This window comes from Bubalus kerabau, chromosome 5 (genome assembly GCF_029407905.1).
Source record: "Bubalus kerabau isolate K-KA32 ecotype Philippines breed swamp buffalo chromosome 5, PCC_UOA_SB_1v2, whole genome shotgun sequence".
Taxonomy (NCBI): Eukaryota; Metazoa; Chordata; class Mammalia; order Artiodactyla; family Bovidae; genus Bubalus; species Bubalus kerabau.
This window is the reverse complement of record NC_073628.1, coordinates 22,037,601-22,061,307: the sequence shown is the minus strand read 5'-3', so window position 1 is coordinate 22,061,307 and position 23,707 is coordinate 22,037,601. Positions and strand designations below refer to the sequence as shown.

Here is a 23,707-nt window from a genome sequence, read left to right as displayed (position 1 = left end):
GACTCAGTATAGTTGAGATGATAATTTTCTTCAAATTTGTCTATAGCTTTGGCACAGTTTCTATAAAAAATTCCAGCAACCATCTTGCAAACATTGACAAGTTGATCCTAAAATTTATATGGAAGTACAAGGGATTCAAAATAGCTAATACCATTTTGAAAAAGAACAAAATCAGAGAACCTATCTTTCCCAACTTTAAACTTTAGTATAACGTTCTTAGCAGTTAAGACAGTCGGGGGCTGGCATAAGAATAGACATATAGATCGATTTATCATGATGGAGAGTTGAGACATGAACCCTTACATTTTTGGTCAATTGATTTTTGACAAATGCAATTCAGTAGGGGAAAGGGTAGTCTTTTTCAACAACTGAAGTTGGGACAACTGGGTGGCTATAGGCAAAAATGATGAATTTAGTTCCTTACTTGACAAATTACCCAGAAATTAATTTAAAATGAATCATAGACTCTTTGTTGGCACCGATGAACTTATTTGTAGGGCAGTAATAGAGCGGACATAGAGAAAAGACTTGTGAACACAGCTGGGGAAGGAGAGGGTGGAGTGAATTGAGAAAGTAGCATTGAAACATATACATTACCATGTGTAAATTAGACAGTGGGAATTTGCTGTATGATGCAGGGAGCTCAAGCTGGTGCTCTGTGATAATCTAGAGGGGTGGGAGGGAGGTTCAAGAGGGAGGGGACGTATGTATACCTATGGCTGATTCATGCTGATGTGTGGCAGAAACCAACACATTGCAAAGCAATTATCCTCCAATTAAAAAATGAATACAGTTAAAAAGGATAAACATAAAAAATGAATCATGGGCTATTTGTAAGAGCTAAAACAACTTGTACAAGAAAATATAAAGTTTTGTGACTTTGTGTTAGACAGAGTTCTTGGATGGAATACCAAAAACACACTCCGTGAAAGAAAAGAAACTAGTAAATTGGGCTCGATTAAAATTAAAAGCTTTTGTACTTCAAAAGATACCATTAAGGAGACGGCGAGACAAGCCACAGACTGAGAGAAAATATTTGCAAATTATATATCTGATAAAGGACTTGTATCTGGAGTGTATGAAGAACTCTTACAAATGATAATAATATGACAAATGATGCAGTTTAAACATAGGCAAAAGATCTGAATAAATGCTTCACCAAAGAAAATAAAAAATGGATAATTAGCAGATCCAAAGATGCTCAACACATAAGTCATTAGGGGAATGTAAACTGAAATTGTAGCGGAATACCACTTCAACCTACTAGATGGGTCATCACAGAAAAGCCAAGCAATACAGTGTTGACTAGGATCTAGAGAAACTGGAACTCTCATACACTGCTGGTGGGAACAAAGCAAAATGATGTAGCCACTTTGGAAACTTTGAAAGCCCTTAGTCCCAAATTAGCAAACTGAATGCAGCAACATAAAAAAAAAAAAAAAGATTGAACACCATGGCCAAATGGGATTTCCCCCAGGAATTCAAGGTTGGTGCCACTTTCGCACTTTATTAAAAAGTTAAGTGTAAGCTTTCCACATGGTCTAGCTATTTCACTTCCTAGGAATCTTACCCATGAAAAACAAAAACATACACATATACACGGGCTTGTATGTAAACGCTCGTGTGTGCTTGCTAAGTCACTTCAGTAGTATCTGACACTTCGTGACCCTAAGGACTGTAGCTCACTAGGCTCCTCTTGTCCATGGGATTCTCTAGGCAAGAATACTGGAGTGGGTTGTCATGCTCCCCTCCAGGGGATCTTCCCAACCCAAGAATTGAACCTGTGTCTCCTGCATTGCAGGTGGATTCTTTACCCACTGAGCTACCATGTGAATGTGAATGCTCATAGCAGCATTAGTCATAACAGACTCAAACTGGAAACAATTCAAATGTCCATCAGGTGATGAAAGAATAAACAAAATATATCTGACTATACAATGGCAGAAAGCAAAGAGGAACTACAGAGCCTCCTGATTAAGGTGAAAGAGGAGAGTGAAAGAGTTGGCTTAAAACTTAACACTCAAAAAATGAAGATCATGGCATCTGGTCCCATCACTTCATGGCAAATAGATGGGGAAAAAATGGAAACAGTGACAGACTTTATTTTCTTGGGCTCCAAAATCACTGCAGACCGTGACTGCAGCCATGAAAATAAAAGACGCTTGCTCCTTGGAAGAAAAGCTTTGACAAAGCTAGACGGCGTATTAAAAAGCAGAGACATCACTTTGCCGACAAAGGTCTTTATAGTCAAAGCTATGGTTTTTCCAGTATAGATGTGAGACTTGGACCATAAAGAAGGTCCATCTGTGGTGCTAGAGAAGACTCTTGAGAGTCCCTTGGACAGCAAGGGTGTCAATCCAGTCATTCCTAAAGGAAATCAACCCTGAATATTCATTGGAAGGACTGGTGCTGCAGCTGACACTCTAATACGTTGGCCACCTGATGGGAAGAGTCAACTCATTGGAAAAGACCTTGATGCTGGGCAAGACTGAGGGCAGGAGGAAAAACGGGTGACAGAGGATGAGATGGTTGGGTGGCATCACTGACTCCATGGACATGAGTTTGAGCAAGCTCCGGGAGATACTGAAGGACAGGGAAGCCTGGTTGCTACAGTCCATAGAGTCGCAAAGAACTGGACATGACTGAGCGACTGAACAACCACCACCACCATACAATGGGATACTACTAAACAACAAAAAGACATGAACTATAGGACTTCTCTGGTGGTCCAGCGGTTAAGAATCCACCTTCCAAAGAGGGGACATGGGTTCCATTCCTGGTCAGGGAATTAAGATCTCACATGCCTTGGGGCAACTAAGCCTGAGCACCTAGAGAGGCCCACATGTCACAGAGAAAGATCCTGTGTGCTGCAACTAAGACCCAATGCAGGCAAATAAACAAGTGAGTAAACATTACAATAAAAGAGAAATAATTTATGGACACTTGCTACAACACAGATGTCTCAAAAACATAATGCTAACTCGAGAAGCCAGACACAAAGGCCACTTAAGAGTCTGTTTGTATGAAATATCCACTCAAGGCAAGCTCACGGAGACACGAGGCTTATCAGTGGTTGCCTGGGCCTGGAGACGGGAGCAGAGATTGACAAGAGACCTTTTTAAAGAAATGAACTAATAGTAGGTTATGGCCATGGTATAACTTTATATATTCACTGAAAACCATTGAGTTGTGCAAGTAAAAGGGGGTGGATTTAACGGTATATAGATTAACCTCAGTAAAACTCTTAAAGGGGAAGATGAAAAAGGTCACCTCCTCTGAGAAGTCCACCCTGACTGCTCAACTTGCCATTTTCTCCAGGAAACCCTATCTCTTACACTCTGCTTTACATTTTTTGATAGCCCTTAACACCTTCTAATAAACTATAACATTCTCTTCTTATATTTATTGTTTATTGCCCCACTCCCTTTGCTAGATTATAAGTTCCACGAAGGCAGGAGATTTTAATCTGTTTTGATCATACACAGGAGAAGGCAATGGCACCCTACTCCAGTACTCTTGCCTGGAAAATCCCATGGACAGAGGAGCCTGGTAGGCTGAAATCCATGGGGTCGCTAAGAGTCGGACACGACTGAGCGACTTCACTTTCACTTTTCACTTTCATGCATTGGAGAAGGAAATGGCAACCCACTCCAGTGTTCTTGCCTGGAGAATCCCAGGGACGGGGGAGCCTGGTGGGCTGCCGTCTATGGGGTTGCACAGAGTTGGACACGACTGAAGTGACTTAGCGGTAGCGTAGCGATCATATACATGTTTCCCGTGCCTAGGACAGTGCCAGGAATACAGAAGGTGCATACAGGTATATTGAAAAAACAGAATGAAACGGAACTCTCCTGGTGGTCCAGTGGCTAAAACTCCACACTCCCAATGCAAAGGGTCCAGGTTCAATCCCTGGTCAGGGAACTAGATCCTGCTGGCCGCAAGTAAGACTCGGGGCAGCCAAGTAAATAAATAAATAATAAAAATAAATATTAAAAAAAGAAAAAGAATGAAGGAAGAAGGCTTCATTGGCAGATTCCTTCTGAAATGGAGCAGGACCCTATGGTTTGTCTTCCCCTTGTCCTCCACCTGCCTTTTGTCTGTAGAAAAACTTTAGCCAAAGATGAAGTTTAATCAGAGAAGTGAGAAAATGCAGAAGCAAAAGAAAACAGCTAAACAGGACAAAAAATAATAATTGTTTAGTCATTAAGCAAAGTCCAGGACTTTCAGTTTCCCCTCAAGAGCTATAGATGATATTCTGAGCCATATCCTGTGAGCTGTTTTGCAGACACCAGAACCCCCACCCAGGAGAAGTTAATTACATGATGACCACACTGTAGCCATGACATAAGCTTCAACGATTCCGAGAACTGACCTCAAAGGGAGGGGAACAAACCGACGCCGGAACTGAAGACTAACTGTTCTTCAAAGAGTCAAGATGACACTGGTCAGACCACCGATGCCCAATTTCAAGAGGACCACCTCCCTCCACTTACAAACCCCAGAAGCTCCCCTTTAGAAGCCCTTGCCCACTGCAGGAGTCAACCCTTGGACACAAGTCCAGCCTCTTCCTCGGATGCTGACCTCTGGAATAAAGCCAACTTTCCTTTCTACCAACCTTGCTTCTTGAGTATTAGCCTTTAAGTGGCGGGCAGCCAGACCCCACTTTTGGCAATACTTCCATCTCTAACATTGTCTAACCAAGGTTTGGTTCTGGGGGGCTTCTATTGGTTCTTAGAACTGTTGCCCAGGTGAAGTTGGTATTTGAGGCTGGGGCAGGAGTAGGGACAGGGTAGTCTCAGGTGACCCTTGCTCAAAGCCCACTGTTCTCTGTCTCGCAGAGTCAGAGGGGACTTGTTTTCCCTCTCCAGGGATCGTGCAACCCCCTGCTTATTTCTTTCTAGACTGCCGTCGACCCATGTGCAAAACAAGTTTCCTCCATCACCCTGCTGAATGTGTGTCTATCTCTGTGTGTAGACAGAGGGGAAGCGAGCGGAGGGTGTGTCTGGGGCTCGAGCAGCACCAGCTCTTTCGGGGGGATGGCTGTGAAGTCATAGCCTGTGCCCCCGTTTCTTGCCTTAAACCTTGGAGGCTGCAAGGGTATTCCTGGCACTGGTGATTTCTCAGCCGCTCACATCACACCGCTCCTGACATATTTACATATGGAAAGTTCTCCCTTTCGATAAACATTTACAAACACCTTGATCGACTTGTGAAAATGTGACACTCTTTTGGAAGCCAGTCTTCGTGGGCTGTGGGGCTCGGCTATGTATTTTCGTGAGAAGGAGGCAGTCGTGCGGGTTTCTGGGGGCCTACAAACCTCCCAGTCAGGAAAACCTCCCCCGCAACGGACAGAATAATTTAGAGACCCAGAGCAGTTCCCCTGATGATGAGACTTAATGGGACGGAAAATGGATGCTGTGGGTCTAGGGGCCCTGGCTCCCAAGGCGCATCTGGGGACCAGCGCTGCCAGGAAGGGTTTTCTGAAGCCTTGGTTCTTTGTGCAAGGCTGCCCCTCTGACTCTGGGGGCCTGGGTGGCCACAGGGCTCAGAAAATGTTCCCGGAGCTCCTGGGGCTGGAAAGAGACCTGTGATCGTAAGGGGAGGAGTCATGCAGCAGTAATTCTCAACAGAATTTGGGGAAAGGGGAGGGGCATGACTTAGCAAGAAAGGGCAAGGGTTTTTTAGCCAGAAAGACCCAAGTTCAGATTCTAGCTCTTCTTAACTGTTGAGTGACCTGGGGCAAGTGAATGTGCTTCTGTCAGCCTCTGCATCTGCGAAAGGAAACCTCAGGCCTGCCTGCCAGAGATGGTGAAGGGGTAAAAAAGCCCCTCTGTGTGGATGGCCCAGCAGTGGGTCATGGTCCCTGAATCGCGCCTCTCTAGCTGGACCTATGACACGGGGCTCATCTCGACACAGCGGCAAGACGACAAAGGTCTGGCTGCCCCCAGTCCTGACGTAGCTCCGTGCATACTTCCTCTGCAGAAAACTGCCCGTGGGGAGAGACTGGCTCCTGGCTCCTGCTGGCAGCGTCACATCCTCCACCTCTGTGGGGTCCTCCGTGGGCCCCGGGTGCGGGGGCTCTCAGGAGTGCTCCTGGGAGCCCGCCTTGGGTTGTGTAGCTTCGTCTCTCTCCTCCCTCCTAGCACGACACCCTCCCTTGCCCATTGGCTGCTGGGGGAAGGCTTCCGTTTAGTGGCATTTTCCTTTCTCATTTCATGCTGTAATGGAGATTCATTGCTAGTTTTAAATCCATAATTTGCCATGAAACCCTCCTCTCAGGCCGGGCTGAGGTCGGAGCAGAGAAGTAGTGAGTTATTCTTACCCTTTCAAGGTCTCCCTGCCCAGCCCCGGTCTCTCAAGCACTCCCCAGCTCTGGGCTTGGGCAGAATCCCAGGGGTGACACCCACTCTGCCCCACAGGTTGGAGCCAGGAGGGGGCCCTTCACCCCCGGGGGGTTGGCTGGCCCTGCCCCTCCCTCTAAGTCTACTAGGACTCTTCCTTCAGCTTCATTTCTCATTAGGGGGACTTGGTAGAGAAGTGGGCCTTGTGCTGGGGTGACATGCACCATCAGCTCCATCCTTTTCTGGGCCTGTCAAAACTTTTGTGGCATCACTGAGATTTCTCCATTTCCCAACAGTGACTGGCCTTCCCGGGTGGCGCTGGTGGTAAAGAACCCACTTGCCAATGCAGGAGATGTTAGAGACACAGGTTTGATTCATGGGTTGGGAAGATCCCGTGGAGAAGGGAATGGCAACCCACTCCAGTATTCTTGCCTGAAGAATCCCATGGACAAAGGAGCCTGGTGGCTGCAGCCCACAGGGTCGCAAAGAATCAGACACAACTGAAGTGACTTAGCATGCAGCAGTGACTATAGCCTTAATTGAGGGGCTTCGTGTCTTTCCACCATGGGGGCACTGATGAATCTGCCAAGGTCTGAACTTGTGTGTGTGTGTGTGTGTGTGGGTAAGTGTGCACACCAGTCCATTTGTCCTTGGTGCACCGTGTATATGGATGCACAAATAGGGACCCAGTTAGGCTTCCTGACAGAGGACCCAGGAGGCTAACTGGAGAGAGGCAGGCTCTTGATGGGGCTTTTTCAGGCGGGAGGGATGTGGGAGGCCAAGTCCAGGCCAGAGGAAGTAGTGATGGCAGAACTGGTGAGGGCCGCCTCGAGGCAGCTGCAGTCTGAAAGTGACAGGCAAGTGGCTGGAATCTCACACGCAGCCGTGCAGCTGCTGGTTTCACACTGAACGGTGGACGCCAGAGGATCCAGGGCCTCATTTCCGCAAATCTCCATGGTCTGAGCCCACATTCCTCTTGGCTGAGCAGTGGAGTCTGTTCAGCATCTCTTAGGGTCATGCTTGATTACAGCAGCAGAAGGATGTACTATCCTTGCTCTCAGGAGCAAGGGGAAAGGACTCAGGGAACAATGACCCCTGAACCAGGATGGAATGAGAAAGAAGCACAAACTGTGGAATGGCTCTGTTATGTCATCTTTCCAGCTCCTCATTTTCCCCAGGAGAAGGAAAGCAGGTCCCAAGAGGTTAAACTTGGGGATCCCATGGCTCACCGCTGGTCAGTGGCAGGACTGGGGCAACGATGCTCATTGCCTGACTTCCAGGCCAGGGCCCTGGTCCTGCTTGGACCTGGAGACGTGCTGGTGCCCCGGGCACGGTGGACTGCAGGGCTGTCCCAGAGAGCCCAGGTCACTTAGTGGTGGCGGGGGGCGGTGTTGGGGGGACAAGGAACTAGAAATGGAGTGGTGGAGGGCAGGAGCAGGAAGCTGAGCGCCTTGCATACAGCAGACCCTGGGTGGCCTCCAATGAACCTTCCTGCTTTCCCTTGGGCTGGGGTTGAAGGCAAGAGATGCTGGAATGGGGAGGGGAGGGGCTGGCCCCGGGTTGGCTGTGTGGGGGCACCTCCAGTGTTGAGTGGTAAGAGCTTCCCGAGGTGACATCAGGCATCAGGTCACCTGGGCAAGGCCACTTGATCAGACAGCTTAGCTCTTCTCTCATTGGCTGAGTCTGTTCCAACTGCCCTTGGTGATGCTGGGTGAGGTAAGAGGGGGTGTGTGCATCTCTTGCATCAGGCCTCCCTCTCCTTTCAGAGGGACCCACCTGACCCCTGCCACCTACATTCAGGCCAAGAGGGGAAGCGCTGGGTTTGACTCCATCCCTGAGGGGTCTCCAACCTCTCTGGAGCCTTGGGGGTCACCCAGCGTCTGTGGGTCCCCTTCTTCCCCGCACTCTCCTCCCTTATGGATGGGCCCTGGCCAGGGAGGAGCAGCCCACTGAGGCTGAGATGAAGAACAAGGAGACGAGGTTGGGCTCCTTTCCACGCAACATGGCCGATTAGAGGAAAAGGGGGGCCGTAGTGGGGGGCGCCGTTAGACTCAGAAAGAGGGCCATCATGACTCAGCTCTGAAGTCCACACACCACCCAGTGGCTACAGGGACCTCCAGGCAGACACCCCATCTCTGCCGATCTCTCATCAACAACTGCTTTGGGGGGAGCATCTGGCCTTGAATCCAAGTATGGACCTCAGAGACCAAGACTCCACCCCTAGGGAGTTTATACTATAATTTGGAATCGAGGGGCCATTCGTCAGCTTCACGTAACTCAATGATCCCTAAAGCCACGCCCACCTTGTAACCTACAAGAGCAGGTGGGCAGAGTTAGAGCAAGAAGTCAAAGCGGGGTGCACAGTGGCCAAACAGGGGGAGAAGCAGAATCTGCCACTGGCCCAGCGGGACTTGGGGTGGCCTGGGATCCCGAGAGGGCAGAGGAGCAGGAAGAGGCTGGGGAGACCAGCTGGGGGTGGGGGTGGGTGTGCATGAGGCGAGGCGCACAGCCGCCCAGGCACCACCTCTGTCCTGGAGCTTCGGGAGATAAGGGTAATTGTTCTTGCTCTTCTCTTTCCCACCTCTGGCTTGCTTGCTGCCCCAATTTGGGGGTGACTGCAGGGTAATGAATGTGGCAGGAAGCAGACGCACAGCACAAATGCGATACGGCACCTAAGACCAAGCTGGGGCCCAGGCAAAACTCACTTAATGAGGAGATAAGGAAATCAATTCTGCTTGTCTTTCCCGGTGCGCGAGCCTGGAGAGGCCTGCAGAATTCGTGGATTTCTGCCTGCTTGTTGGATGGAACCGCTTCTCCGGGACACAAGCGACTGATCCCCCAGGAAGGAGGAGTCGCTTGTTGGTTTCTCTTTGCATTGCAGGAATAACAGTAACAACAACAGGTATAGTAACAGCAGCCAATGGCATAGCAGGTGCTGTTGTGAGAAATGCCTTATGTGTATTATTTCATGAAATCTTCTAAGACTAAGAGGACAGATAAAATTATCTCCCCATTTTACACACGAGGAAACTGAGGCACAGAGGGGCTGAATACCTGTCCAAGGTCACACCACAGGTTTCAAGTGCAGGCAAGTTGGCTGTGGGCTCTTAACCGTGAAGCCGTGTTGCCTCTATAAACACAACACAACTCTCCTGTGTATTGAGGATGTATATCTACCAGGTACTGTTCTCATGGTGAGGGTCAGTGTGATCCCACTAGTCAGTTCCACCTCTGTCACTACCGCCACCTGGGGGACACTTTCTGAGGCCCTGGCATGTGCCTGTAGGCTGCGCATGAAGGCTGCACACTGCCTTTCAGACACCCAGTGTAGGAGCCAGATGTGTGAATAGTGGCTTTCAACAGAACGTGGCAAGCGCTGTGATGGAGGTGGGGCAGCAGGCTAAGGGAGCCCAGAGCAGGACAGCCAGGCCACGTGGTGGTCAGGGAGGGCTTCCTGGAGGAGGCGATATCTAAGCTGACTCCTGACAGGTGAGCAAGAAGCGGCCAAGGGAAGAGAGGTTGGGAAGCGCATTCCAGGCAGAAGCACATGCGAGAGAAGGCACAGGGGTGTGGTGAGTGGAGGGTGCAGCGAGCTGGTTGTTATCCGGGAGCTGGAGCTGGAGAGCAAGCTGAGGGCCGGCCTTAGGGGCCCCCACATGCCACGGAGCTTGGGCTTTGTTCTGTGGCGGTGCTTCCTCACCCCTGAAGATCTGCTCAGGCTGCGCCCCCATCCCTGACAGGGTGACCGGGTGGCGCTCTCACCACTGGTTTCTGAGAGAATGACTTTAGAAGCCAGTGCTCTTGGGCCTGCCTTTGCTGTGGGACCTGGCTTGTGTTCCGTCTCTCTCTGGAGCCACCTGCCCAGAAGGTTAGGGGACTGGGGACTGGGGGATGCTGCCAGCTCTGTGGACATACAGGCCTGAGAGCTCCCCAGCTGGAAGAGCTGCAGACAGAGATGAAGGGAAGACACATTTGGACCTTATTTGTCTGCTCCAAAGTATTTGGGGTTTACATCGTCTTAAAGATGCCCTCTTCATTTAAATTGACTTACTCTCTGTCGTTAAATAATTCATGTTGATGTAGGAAGCGTTGTTAATACTGGGAGCCGCAAGGCAGTAGAGTTAATATTAAAACGAACCAGGAAGAAGAGGGAAATGGGGTAGGAAGCTGGGGAAAATCCCTTCTTTAATAATTAACTTGACATCCACAATCCTCCTCCTCCTCCACCCCCAGACTTTCAATCCCCCTTACCTTGTTCTGCTTCCCCATTTTCATGGCACGTGTTTCCACCTGATATCCTTCGCAGCTACACAGTGTGCTGGCTCAATATTTACTGTGCAGCGACTGTCTCTCTCTCTCGGCTCGAAAGCGAGCTCCACTAGGCAGGGGAGCTTTTCTCTCTCATTTACTAATGAGTCTCCAGTGTCTGGGACCTAATACCTGCTCAGCAAATGTTTGTTGATCAGATTCTTGGTGCCTATGTCCTCCTGCTCTGGGTCCCCTCCCCAAATTCCTGCCATCCAGCTTTCATGAAGTTAAAAGGATCAAATGCTATTGCCCCCTTACCCCTCTGGCCCTGGGACGGTTTTGGTATTTTTCAATTCAGAGGTTCCTGCAGGTGGGAGAAACGGAGTGTGCATCATTTCACAGATGCGGAAACTGAGACTCAGAGAGGCTGAGTGACCAGCTCACAGCTGGTTAATGGCAGGACCATGACTGTTGTCTCCAGGCCTGTGGCTCTGTCTCTGACACCATGATTCCAGGGATGGTCTGGGGGTGGGAGAGTGCCCAGTCCTTACCTTGCTCAGCTTCATAGGAGCTGCCTCTTCCCCTTCTTCCTCTCGGTCTCCCTGGCTCCCTCCCTCTGTCTCCCTGGGGTAGCAGACCCTCAGCTCACAGTTGCTCCCCACCTGATTGCATCTGAGAGCTGGAAACACAAGGCTAATTAACGTGTCTGTGACTCTAGGCTTGGCTGCCGGGCCGGGTTCCCAGGCCCTCCCTGGAGCACTGCAGACTCTGAGTTAGCCCTTTGGTTTCTCCAAGCAGGCTGCCGGCAGATGCATATTTTAACAATGCACATCTGTTGGCTATATAATCTCTCGTATTTGCCCTCTCACTTGGTGCTCTGATGGAAGACCCCTGGGGGTCTCCCTCTGGTCCAGCCAGTGTTTGCTTTGCAATTTTGTAGGAATACCATCTGATTCTGCTCTCACATCTTCTGCAGGTTGTAATCAGGCTTTTACTTTATTTAATTAAAAATCTATCTCAGGCAAATGCAGACAAAATTAGAAATCTCTCTCATCCCTGGAACACAGGGAAGGCAGAGACCCTCCTTGGGATCCCCCCCTTCCCCGGCCTTGGGGATCTGGCTGGAACACTCCCAGGATGAGATGTCATGGCAAAGCAGATGGGATCTGGGTCAGGAAGCTGGCTGGCCAAGGTAGGAACAGCCTTCTTTCCTCCACTGGCAATGGAGAAGCCCTTTTGGTCCACCACTGTGAGTAGACCAGGCTCCCTTTCCAAAAGGCTGGGTCAGTGTCTGCATGCAGGGCCGCCCTCCAGGGCAGTAGGTGGGGCTGTGTACCACAGAGAAACTCAGCCAGAGCCCTGCAGGGCCAGCTCAGGGACGGGACCCATAGGACTAGCTTTAGGGTGGAGACCCACAGGACCATTCAGGGCTGGGGACCTACATGAACAGGTGAGAGATGGGGACCTGGGGTACCCTTGAGGAGTCAGGGGAGACTGTGGCAGAGTCTGGGGAAGCTGGAGGAGAGGTAGTGTGGTCTGTGTGAAAGGCTGATGGACAAACGCCAGCTTAGGCTCCCTTTCTGGCCTTAGGAATTCCACCCAGGCCATCCTGCTGGGGTCTCCTGGAAACTCGCCTTCCCTCTCCTCAGCTGATCTCCCAACTCACGAAACATCTCCCCCCCACAAACCAGCTCTGCCCAGAAGGCAGTGCCAGGTCAGGCCAGTGGAGAGGGAGACGGGGGGCTGAAAGCCTTCTAGATGTGACCCAAGACAAAATTAAGTCTGTTTAGATCAGACCCTGGGGCCCTGCTCGCAGAAGCCTGGCTCTTCACCAACCGGACAAAGGCAGTCCCACTGGCATTTAGAAATGTGGACACTGGGCAGAGAGCACTGGTTTGGAGTTGGAAACTCGGGGGTCTGTTTTGAATGTTAAGTGAGCTGTGTGACCTCCCATGAGAGCTTTTGCCTCTCTGAGTCTCAACTTCCTTATCTGTAAAATATCTGGGATAACTTGGACTTTGTAATCTACCTGAGATAGTACAGATGAAAGGGGGCTGTGGCTTGGTATGACCAGGTGAAGCTCTGATCCCAGGATGAGAACTTAAGGACCAGAGGCATCCCCATCTGTTTTAAGTCCTGTGTGAAGTCAGGAGTGGGCGATGCTTAGGGCCCTCTCAGTTTAGCATCTCTGGTACTCTCTAGAAGGGTTTCCCTGATAGCTCAGTTGGTAAAGAATCCGCCCACAATGTGGGAGACAGGGGTTCATCCCTGGGTTGGGAAGATCCCCTAGAGAAGGGAAAGGATACTCACTCCAGTATTCTGGCCTGGAGAACTCCATGGACTGTATAGTCCATGGGGTCGCAAAGAGTTGGACACGACTGAGTGACTTTCACTTTCACCCTCTAGAAGGGGTCCAAGAGTGGAGCATGGTGCTATAAAACCTCTGGAGATAAAGATGTTACAACCCCAGGACTTCCCTGGTGGTCCAGTGCTTAAGAATCTGCCTGCCAATGCAGGGCACTCTGGTTCCATCCCTGGTCTGGGAAGATTCCACATGCCACGAAGCAACTAACCCACTTGTGCGACAACTACTGAAGTCCATGAGCCTTTGAGCCTGTGCTCCACAAGAGAAGCCGCCACAATAAAAATCCGCACACAGCAATGAAGAGCAGCCCCTGTTTGACGCAACTAGAGAAAGCCCATGCGCAGCAACCAAGGCACAGTCCAGCACTCCCCTCCCACAACTCCCAAATAAAATAGGATCCAGTCCTCTTAAAAAAAAAAAAAAAAAAAAAAAAGATCCTACAACTCTGCTTAGCAAATCTGTACTGGCCTTTTGCAATCCTCAAAGATCAGAAAATATGTTAGGCACTAAACCCTCCTTCTCTTTTCCCTCAATCCCCACAGCAATCGAAGGCCGGGTCCCATTTCAGCCATATGTCAAGAGAGACGCAGGTGGCAGACTTTCCCTCTGACACAGGGGGCCCGCCACTTTCTGGTCAAGGGACCCCAGTTCATTGACCCTCCAGAGAAGGTTTATTTCTCTCATCCCTTCTGGGGGAGACTCAGAGGTTGAAGGGGGTCTCTGAGGTTGGCCCCCTGTTCCTCCTCCTCGTCTCAAGAAGCCAAGCTCCGCGCTGGGTGAGTGGTCCTCCAGGGCCTATCCCAGCGTGCTGGCCATGTAGATCTGACGCCCTCTTAAATATTTCATCCCTGAGCAGTCGTGCGCCTCAGCTGCCCGGTGGTGAGGAGGCAGCACCCCAGCCGTTGACCCTGTTGTCAGACTTTTCAACAGCTGCTGGGGGCAGGTAGTGGCGGGCCAGGGGGGTGGGGGTGGACTTCCCTTTTCCGGCGGCCTGTGTACCACCCCCCTACATCCGCCCTTTGCTTCTAGGAGCCTCAAATCCTCACTTGGGGCCACCTTCCCCATCCCCCAGGTCAGCGTCGAAACAGCGAGGTAACGTAAGTGGAGGGACTGAAAGGGTTGCTGTGCGGCGCGATGCAAACGTGAGCTATTATTACTGATGCACCGGCGTGGCTCCCAGCAGGCCTGGCTCGGCGCTAACATCTGGCGGGAGGAAGCAGTTGATGGGGCTGAACTCTAAATGAGGATGAGGCGGTTGAGGGAGTAGCTGAGCCCGTCCCCTGGTCTCCAGGCAGGTGTGCCTGGGTCCAGTAGTGGGGACCTCTTCAGGAGGATGTCCCCAGGGAAACCGAGATAAAAACCAGGAGGGCAGGGGTGTGATGTGGCCTAAGAACCTGTAATGGTTCTCCTGGGGATGACGTAGGCAGCCAACCCAGGCCTCCGCTGAGAGCCGGGATTTCCAGGGAGCAGTGGTGGTGGGAAAGAGCAGGGCCAGGGTCGTCCCTGTGGATGCTCTCACCACGAGAGCCTGATGGGGGAGGAGGCTAGATGGGGCTTTGCCAGCACGAGGGGAGGGCAATTCGTAAAGAAGCGACTCAAAGATACATCCCCTTCTTCTCTGGGTCTCCATCATCAAACACAGCACCTGGCTTAGACCATGTGCACAGAACACGCTTTCTGACTGAATAAACAAGCACCCAGGAGCCCCTTTAGCTTCCTCAGTGGCAAACACGCTGGAGTTGGGCAGAGTCAGGGGTCGGCTGGCACTGGCCTCCCGATGTCCAGCACAGGGACGTTGACTTTCCCCCTTTTGGTGGGGAGGGATGGACACGGTAGGGCAGTAGCCCTGTTGTCCAGTAGGCAGGCCCCTCCAGGCTGGCCCGATTTCTGGAGCTGAGCCCTGGCTGCTTCTCACAGCATCCTTGGCTGGGTGCAGGGATAATTCTTACCTAGGACAGTGAGGCGCGCAGGGCGGGACCGGATGGCGGCCTGGATGGCCTGGCACTCGTACACAGCATCGTCTTGCAGCTCCGCCCGCAGGATCTTCAAGTGATGCTCGCCTGACAGGTGGTTCCCTACCACCAGGTACTGCGGGTAACCTGTGGAGAAGGCAGGTGCATCAGGGGGGTGGGGCGGGGTGGAGAAGCCGGCATGACTGATGGGCACAGCAGGCGGGACATCCAGCGGGTCGGAGTGAGGGGTTGAGGGGCTGGTCTTAGGGGGCCGGCAGAGCAGGAGGAGACCGCGCAGATCCTTGGTATCAGTGTAAGGAGCACAAAGGTGAGCTTCCCCAGGGAGCTAGGATAGCGTGTCTGTGTGTGTGTGTGTGTGTGTGTGTGTGTGTGTGTGTGTGTGTGTGTATATAAAGGTACTGCAGGTTTTAAGTTTAGGGATGTCAGAGAAGCTGTTATTAGAGCGGGAAGGAGCTGAATGTGGACAGACACAATGGGTTGTCACCCTGGAAGGCAGCATGCTCGGCTCTGAGGCTTGCCAAGCAGACACACATCCTGATGAGGAAGCACACACAGAAAGACAGAGAGACCCAGGCTCAGAGTCACAGAGAAGACAGGGCCAGAGGGAGAGAGAAGAAGGAAACAAAAATACTTGGAAAAAGAGCAAGAGTGGCTTTGGGGGAGAACTTTGGTTGCAGATGGACAGGAAGTAGCAACCGAGGCCCACTCACCAGAGCCCAGGAGCCTCTGGTCACTCTGAGCTGTAAGTGACTATTTTCTGGTCCTTCTTACTATGATCCCCCGGGACCCCAGGGCCTGATTAAGCACTTAGGTGACACTCAGGACACTTAAAAATTGGGGGCCTCTTATACCATTGGCAATGAATAATAGATGAATAAAGGCTTGAAAATGATGAATCATTAAGCAGTTTTCCTGGGGCTCTGTGGGTTGAAATACATCAGGGGTGTGGTTGCCAGGTTGGGCAGACCTTCTCTGTCCCGGGTCTTGGGCCCTCAACCTTCTTTTTTTTTAAATTTATTTATTTTTAATTGAAGGATAACTGCTTCACAATATTGTGTTGGTGTCTGCCGTACATCAACATGGATCAACCATAGTTATGCCTATGTCCCTTCCCTCTTGAACCTCCCTCCCACCCCCACCCTTTCCCGCCCCTCTAGGTTGTTAGGGAGCCCCAGTTTGAGTTCCCTGAGTCATATAGCAAGTTTCCATGGCTGTCTATTATGCATAAGGCAGTGTATATGTTTTCATGCCACTCTCTCCATTCGTCTCGCCCTCTCCTTCCTCCCCTCCCACTGCGTCCATAAGTTGGTTCTCTGCGTCTGCATCTTCACTGCTGTTGGGCCCTCGATCTCCGTAGTTCCTTTCCACAGGACCTGTTTTCTATGCACCCCTTTCCCCGACCTCTGCGTGTCCCCACATACAGGGTCCCTCTCTTTCCAGAGGCCCATCCACCCTCTGACAGCCCCAAACTGCTTCTCTTTCTGAAGGGCCTTCACTGGGGCAGAGTGAGTTCTCAGCAGGAGGCAGTTGGGCATGTTTTGCCTTTTAAAGAGAAGACTAAGTCTTGAGAGATAGAAACAGACAGGGGATGTGCCATAGCTCTCTTCAAATTTTTCTGTCTCTTAGTAGGGGTTAGATGTGTTTGTGTAGCTTCTAAGGATGGGACCAAAGGGCACAATGAATGTGGGGATGCCCTTTAGGTTACTGTTAGCAAGGTACTGGTGTCAACAGAGATCTGGGCAGCCAGAGGTGGTAGTGAGGTCCCCGTCACTGGCTATATTCAAGCAGATGTGGGACGATCCCCTGTCAGGGACACTACAGAGGAGATTTCTTGGGTGCCCTAGGGCCCCTCTTACTCCCATAACCTACGGGTCTTCCAGAGGGGAGCGCAGGGTTCCCTGGGGGTGGGCTGTTAAGGGGCACCCATTCCTGGTCAGTGGAGGCAGCAGTGATCCTCTGCCAGGCTCCCCAGTATGCTTTTGGGGTGCATCCTGTGTGGCTGAGCCTGTTAGGCTCACGTCTTCACGGCTAGCATCGTCCCCAGCATGCCCTCCACAGCTGTTGAGGCCTGGCCGGAGATGCTATAGGGCCATCAGCTGTAGCCCCAAGAGCACGGCTTCCCCTCCTGCCCGCCCTTCCTGCCCTCTGCTGGGGTTTGGGGAGGAGCCTGGTAAGTTGAGCTGGCTCTCCACGGGGCCCGGTGAGGAGCTGGAGTGGGCACTGGTCCAGCCTCGCCCGGCTGCAGCTGCCCTCAGTGTAGCCGGTGGGCGGCCCTCAGCCCCTCAGACCTGCTGCCTCGTGACCAGCTCCTGGTCCCCTGTAGGCATCCTGGCCGGAGCTCATGTTTTGCTGTCTCTCAAGCCAACAGCAGCCGCCTTCTGCTCTCCTAAGCTGCTGAAAACATCAGTGATGGGTTTGTCTGTATTTGCCTAATTAGGTGACGAGTCGTGATGCTGTTCTGAGGACTGGCAGCATCTTTGGAAAACACAGGCCCAGGATCACAGATTCAGAGCAAGTTCTAGCTCCTTCCACTAGTACCGTCACTCTCTTTTGCTACTCTCAGGGGAGGTAAAATTATGGGTAGTCTGGGTTCTACAGACAAACTGCCTGGGTTTTAATGTCAGCTCTATCAGTCCCTAACTCTGCTGTCTCGGGCAAGTTACTCTAACTGCTTTGTGCTTCCATTTCCTTGTCAGTAAAATGGGACAGTGCTAGTACCTGGTAGAATTATGAGGAAGAATAGATAGGATTATCTATGTAAAGCACTTGACACGGTAAGTAGTCTACAAATGTTAGTTTAAACTCTGTATGACACAGGAAGCTCAAATTGGTGCTCTGAGACAATCTGGAGGGATGGGATGGGGAGGGAGGTGGGAAGGAGGTTGAAGAGGGAGGAGACGTATGTATACCTATGGCAGATTCATGTTGATGTGTGGCAGAAACAACACAATATTGTAAAGCAATTATCCTCTAATTAAAAGTAAATTAAAAATTGAACATGACAGTGATCAAGGTAGCCAGAGAGGTTCCTGTCTTTAACAGACAGGGTACAAGCGTTTTGGGGGTTGGGAGTCAGGATCCCATGAATTTGCTGTTCTGTCACTAAGTCGAGTCTGATTCTTTGTGACCACATGGACTGCAGCACGCCAGGCTTCCCTGTCCTTCACTAACGATCTCATACTCATGTCCATTGAGTCAGTGATGCCGTCCAACCATCTCATCCTCTGTTGCCCCCTTCTCCTCTTGCTTTCAATATTTCCCATGCATTGGGCTTGAGATATGTTTGAATCAATTTCTTTCTCAGCTGTGACTTTATTTACCTGCCAAGTAAAAAGAGGAAAAGACTTCTTTTTCTTTTTTATAACCCATGGATCATTGTAGATTTATGAGATAATGTCTGAGAAGAATTTGAGCTTCTTAGAAGAAAAATGTTCTATCAATATGAGGGAGTGTATTTATAAATCACTTCCTTCGACCGATTTTTTTCCAGTCTCGGTGGCCAGGAAGACAGTAAGGTCTTCAGTTAGGGATCATTCCTGGTGGACTGGATGGAGCCACGTATTTAAAATAGAAGAGGGCAGAGCTGCAGCAGACCAAAACCCCACAACCCTGGGCCCAGTAATAGTTAGTGCTTGCTGCACTGTTACCGTTACTTTCTTCTCAGGCAAGCAAACAATGTTTATTAAGCACATAGCTGTCATCGCTGTCATGATGCTGTTTTGGGACAAGTGATCAAATCCAGAGAAAATGTGTTACTAAGAATTTGCGTTCACTGGTTCTGCAAGGAGAGGGCCAGACTTCTTTCTATCAATGGAGTCAGGTTGGAGAGGAAGCAGACCCCAGTCCATGAGAGCCTGCTGCCCTCCAGCACTTCAAGACCCAGTCTCCGGTCCCAGAAAGTCATTTGTGGAAGTGGATGCCAGAGGGTCAATGATCTGTATGGCGATGACCACCCTAGGAACCATCCACAGTGACCTGGGGCCTCCTCTTGGCCACTGACCCAACAAGAACCCAGTCCCTGACTGAAGCCGAAAACAACGGACCAGGAACCCAGAGAGCCTTCTTACCCAGCAGCGGTGTTGAGCCTGCTCGGAGCCACGTGAAGTGTGAACCGTTCTGGTTCGGGAAGATCGTGTCGTTTCCCCAGTTCCTCTCAGGTAAGGGAGTTCAGAGTCCCTGAAATTGGCTGGTTCCCATAATACTTAAATTTTATGGCAGCACGGTATATTTTGGAGATGTGATTGTGTATTTTATCCATGCTCAGCTGGGCTGTAGCACTCAAACCTCGGGATGCTATTGACCATTGCTCTAATGTTTCCATATACATTTCTGGCAAGACATAACTCACATCTTAAAATATTAATTTCCCAACCATCCTGTTCCCAAGTGCACTTCGATTTTTATTTTCTTGCAGCTGTACACCAGGAGAGAGGCAAAGCCACTTCTCAGTTGAATACATATTTTTCTCTCCTTCTCCATCCCCAGACATTCCTTGATGGCAGGGACACTCACATCCCTTGTTCTGCATTGTGCAGTTCATGCTAAGCTTAGTAAACGGCTGCATGCTGACCCTCGCCAGGGGAGGATTGCAGTGACTGATGGGTGAGTGACCAAGATGATTTCAGTCTTTTTTCTCCCAGGGGAGAGGATGGGTTGGAAAGACATCTGTATGGGCGTAAAGGTTGACATTTACAATCCTTAACAGGTGACAGGGCATGGTGCCAACCAGGCAGCTCAGACGCCAGTCGTCAATAGGCACCAGAGCCCACCAGTGCATCTCTGCGGAATGCCAGCCTGGGTGGGCTGAACAGGGCCTGGGATTTATTTCAAACACTTGTTTTCTTTTCTCCCCATCTCATGGTGACCTCTAAGCCCTACCAGCTTTCTTTGCATTTTCAATCTACTTAGTTCCCTTTAATGGATAGAGAGGGGCTTCCAAGGTGACTCAGTGCAAAAGAATCTGCCCGCCAATGCAGGAGATGTGGGTGCGACCTCTGTGTTGGGAAGATCCCCTGGAGAAGGAAATGGAAACCCACTCCAGTATTCTTGCCTGGAGAATCCCATGGACAGAGGAGCCTGGTGGGCTATAGGCTATGGGGATGGCAAAGGAGTCGGACAGGACTTAGCAATTAAAAACACAGCAACAAACAACAATGGATGGAAGAAGGGAAGAACCAGGTTGTGTCTTAAGTGGGGAATACATTTGGGATCAAGAAAGACGAAGGCTTTACTTCTGGAAATCTGACTTTACATGAGACAGGTTTGACTTTGAAATAGACATGCCAAGCCAACACTGTGTTAGGTTTAGGACTGACAGCCAGAATGGAAGGTTTACTTGTAATTCACCACCGGAAGTCAGAGGGGCCCTCAAAGTCCTGTGCATCCTGGACCAGGGCCTGCCTTGCCTGACTCTGCTCATGGAATCTACAATGAAAGCTGAGACTTAATCCCCCCAAATGCCTATGAAGATGGGGTTCCCTAGGAGGGTGGGTGGGTGGGTAGGGCAGAGGTGGGTTCCAGGCCTTCCTAGGGAGGCCTGGGGGTACTCACTCGAGAGGTCCCTGCCCACGCCCAGAGCCAAGCCATCCTTGATCCACAGAACGAAGCCATCGTATTCAGGGATGGCGCACAGCAGTGTCACTGGCTGCCCCGACACCACGGCCTGGTCCTGGGGCTGCTGGCTGAAGGAGTACACTTGACCTAGGAAGGAAACAAGCACGGCGGTCAGTTACTTGCCAGAAGGGCTTCTGCTTGATCTGTGGAAGTGGAGAGCAGGCTGGTCCAGGAGACAAGAGCCCCCCAGAGTGCCTCCCTTCCCGCTGGGGCCCAGCAGCGGCTTCCTCACTGCCTCCAGCTCCATCTCCTGCTCACAGGAGCTGGCCACAGCTCCCTGCGCATCAACCCCCAGTGCACTCACGCTGTGGATTCGCCATCCTCCAGCCCCAAACGGGCCATGGGACACCCTATTCCCCTTTCCACCTGACGACACTCCTTGGCACTTACTTCCACAAGGGGGCAGAGGCAGGAGACAGACCTCCAGCCGGAAGCACTCTGGGGGTGTGCTTCAACAGGGCTGTGGGCATGGAGGAGGGTGGAGAGCTATGAGTAAACCTGGGAACCCAAGGAATAATATCATCCTTTTAGTGGCTTCCAGGATGGGAAAAGGACCAGCACCCCAAGGAGCCAGGCCCTGCAGAACAAAAAGAATGGAGCTATTCATGGAGGATTAACTGCAACGCTAGTTAGCTGTTATTACCCACAGTTTACAGATGAACTGAGGCTCCTAGGAAAGGAGTGACATGCCTGAGGGCACACAGTGGGCTCAGGTGTAGCTCAGGGGCACACAGTGGGCTCAGGTGTAGCTCAGGGGCACACAGTGGGCCCAGGTGGAGTTCAGGGGCACACAGTGGGTCCAGGTGTAGCTCAGGGGCACACAGTGGGCCCAGGTGGAGCTCAGGGGCACACAGTGGGCCCGGGTGTAGCTCAGGGGCACACAGTGGGCCCGGGTGTAGCTCAGGGGCACACAGTGGGCCCGGGTGTAGCTCAGGGGCACACAGTGGGCCCGGGTGGAGTTCAGGGGCACACAGTGGGCCCGGGTGGAGTTCAGGGGCACACAGTGGGCCCGGGTGGAGTTCAGGGGCACACAGTGGGCCCGGGTGGAGTACAGGGGCACACAGTGGGCCCGGGTGGAGTTCAGGGGCACACTGTGGGCCCGGGTGGAGTTCAGGGGCACACAGTGGGCCCGGGTGGAGTTCAGGGGCACACAGTGGGCCCGGGTGGAGTTCAGGGGCACACAGTGGGCCCGGGTGGAGTTCAGGGGCACACAGTGGGCCCGGGTGGAGTTCAGGGGCACACAGTGGGCCCGGGTGGAGTACAGGGGCACACAGTGGGCCCGGGTGGAGTACAGGGGCACACAGTGGGCCCGGGTGGAGTTCAGGGGCACACAGTGGGCCTGGGTGGAGTACAGGGGCACACAGTGGGCCCGGGTGGAGTTCAGGGGTACACAGTGGGCCCAGGTGGAGTTCAGGTGGGCCCAGGTGGAGTTCAGGGGCGCACAGTGGGCCCAGGTGGAGTTCAGGTGGGCCCAGGTGGAGTTCAGGGGCGCACAGTGGGCCCAGGTGTAGCTCAGGGGCACACAGTGGGCCCGGGTGGAGTTCAGGGGCACACAGTGGGCCCGGGTGGAGTTCACGGGCACACAGTGGGCCCGGGTGGAGTACAGGGGCACACAGTGGGCCCGGGTGGAGTTCAGGGGCACACAGTGGGCCCGGGTGGAGTTCAGGGGCACACAGTGGGCCCGGGTGGAGTTCAGGGGCACACAGTGGGCCCGGGTGGAGTTCAGGGGCACACAGTGGGCCCGGGTGGAGTTCAGGGGCACACAGTGGGCCCGGGTGGAGTTCAGGGGCACACAGTGGGCCCGGGTGGAGTTCAGGGGCACACAGTGGGCCCGGGTGGAGTTCAGGGGCACACAGTGGGTCCGGGTGGAGTTCAGGGGCACACAGTGGGCCCGGGTGGAGTTCAGGGGCACACAGTGGGCCCGGGTGGAGTTCAGGGGCACACAGTGGGTCCGGGTGGAGTTCAGGGGCACACTGTGGGCCCAGGGCACATGGCGGGCCCAGGTGTAGTTTTAGGGCCCTCAGTGGGTCCAGGTGGAGTCTGGCAGATGATATGGCTGAGGGAGCAGGTCACTGTCTCCACCCATCTTCCCGTCCCTTTCTTTTCTGCAGCAGACCCTACTGCAGCCTCACTGTCACTTGGAAGCAGACCATCAGTGTGACCCCACCCCTCCCACACACTCCTCCCTGAATCATCTCCCTTAGCCAGGTCATGACTAAGGTAACCAGACACACCACAGTAGGTACAATTCGCCAGGCATTGTTCTGAGGTTTAAAGTATCAGCTTGTTAGTATGTTCATCTTCATAACAACCTATGAGATCGGTGCTATTTTTATCCCCATTTTCCAGATGAGGACATGAGGCCCAAGGAAGGGAAAATATTAACAGAAGCCTCGCATATTAGTCACTCACAAGTGCCCTGGGTACCTTCCCGTGGCTGTCACGGGCCCACAACACCTGTGTGGAGCCTCATCAACCCCGTGTCACAGGGACTCAGCACACGGAGGCTTGGAGGTTTCTCAATTGTCCAGGGAGGCTCTAGTGGCAGGACCTGGGCTGTGAATCCAAGACTCTGGCTCTAAGGACCGTGTTCTCCTCTACAGCGAGGGGATCTCTATGCCTGGACCTGGAGGGATTGCCGAAGAAGAGGGTGTCTTGTGACCTACGTTTCCTGGGAAGCCACAGCTGAACGGACAACGGGACTTGGGACTTTGACGTCCACTGAGCTCCTGGCCCACAGTGCCATCTGGGCTTCGCATGCAGTCCCTCCTGTAACTGACTGATTACTGTTCAGAGCAGAACAGCTCCCATTTTACACCAAAGAAACCCAGATCAGAGAGGCAAAGTAACCTGCCCAAGTTCACACAGCTAATGAATGGGGTTTGATCTGAGGGTCGTGACTTCTAAGTTTGTATTTTTTTCCTACACCCTACTCTGCAGACACAGATACACAGCCGAGGAAAACAGGACCTGGTGGGCAGGCTGTTTCTCCACTGGGAGAGAGTTGGGGTGGCCACAGAGGTCTCAGACACTGTCTGCTGCCCATCCTGGGGACACACAGCTCCATACTGGGGCCAAGCTCTCAGCAAGAGATGGCCCTGAGAAGGGAGCCACTGGGGAATGTCCCCGAGGGGCACTGGGGATGGCAGCGGGGGAGAGACAGAGGT

The 23,707-nt window shown here is 52.1% G+C and overlaps 1 protein-coding gene across 1 annotated transcript in view; it reads right to left on the bottom strand.

The window, feature by feature from the left end:
• The window catches only part of KIRREL3 (kirre like nephrin family adhesion molecule 3), a 155,671-nt gene that overhangs the window by 77,577 nt on the left and 54,387 nt on the right, over positions 1–23,707 (bottom strand). The window contains exons 5-6 of the mRNA XM_055583719.1: positions 20,478–20,627; positions 14,904–15,053 (exon numbers count right to left, since the gene is read on the bottom strand). Coding sequence (XP_055439694.1) covers positions 14,904–15,053; positions 20,478–20,627 — 300 coding nt within the window. The remainder of the gene's footprint in view (positions 1–14,903; positions 15,054–20,477; positions 20,628–23,707) is intronic.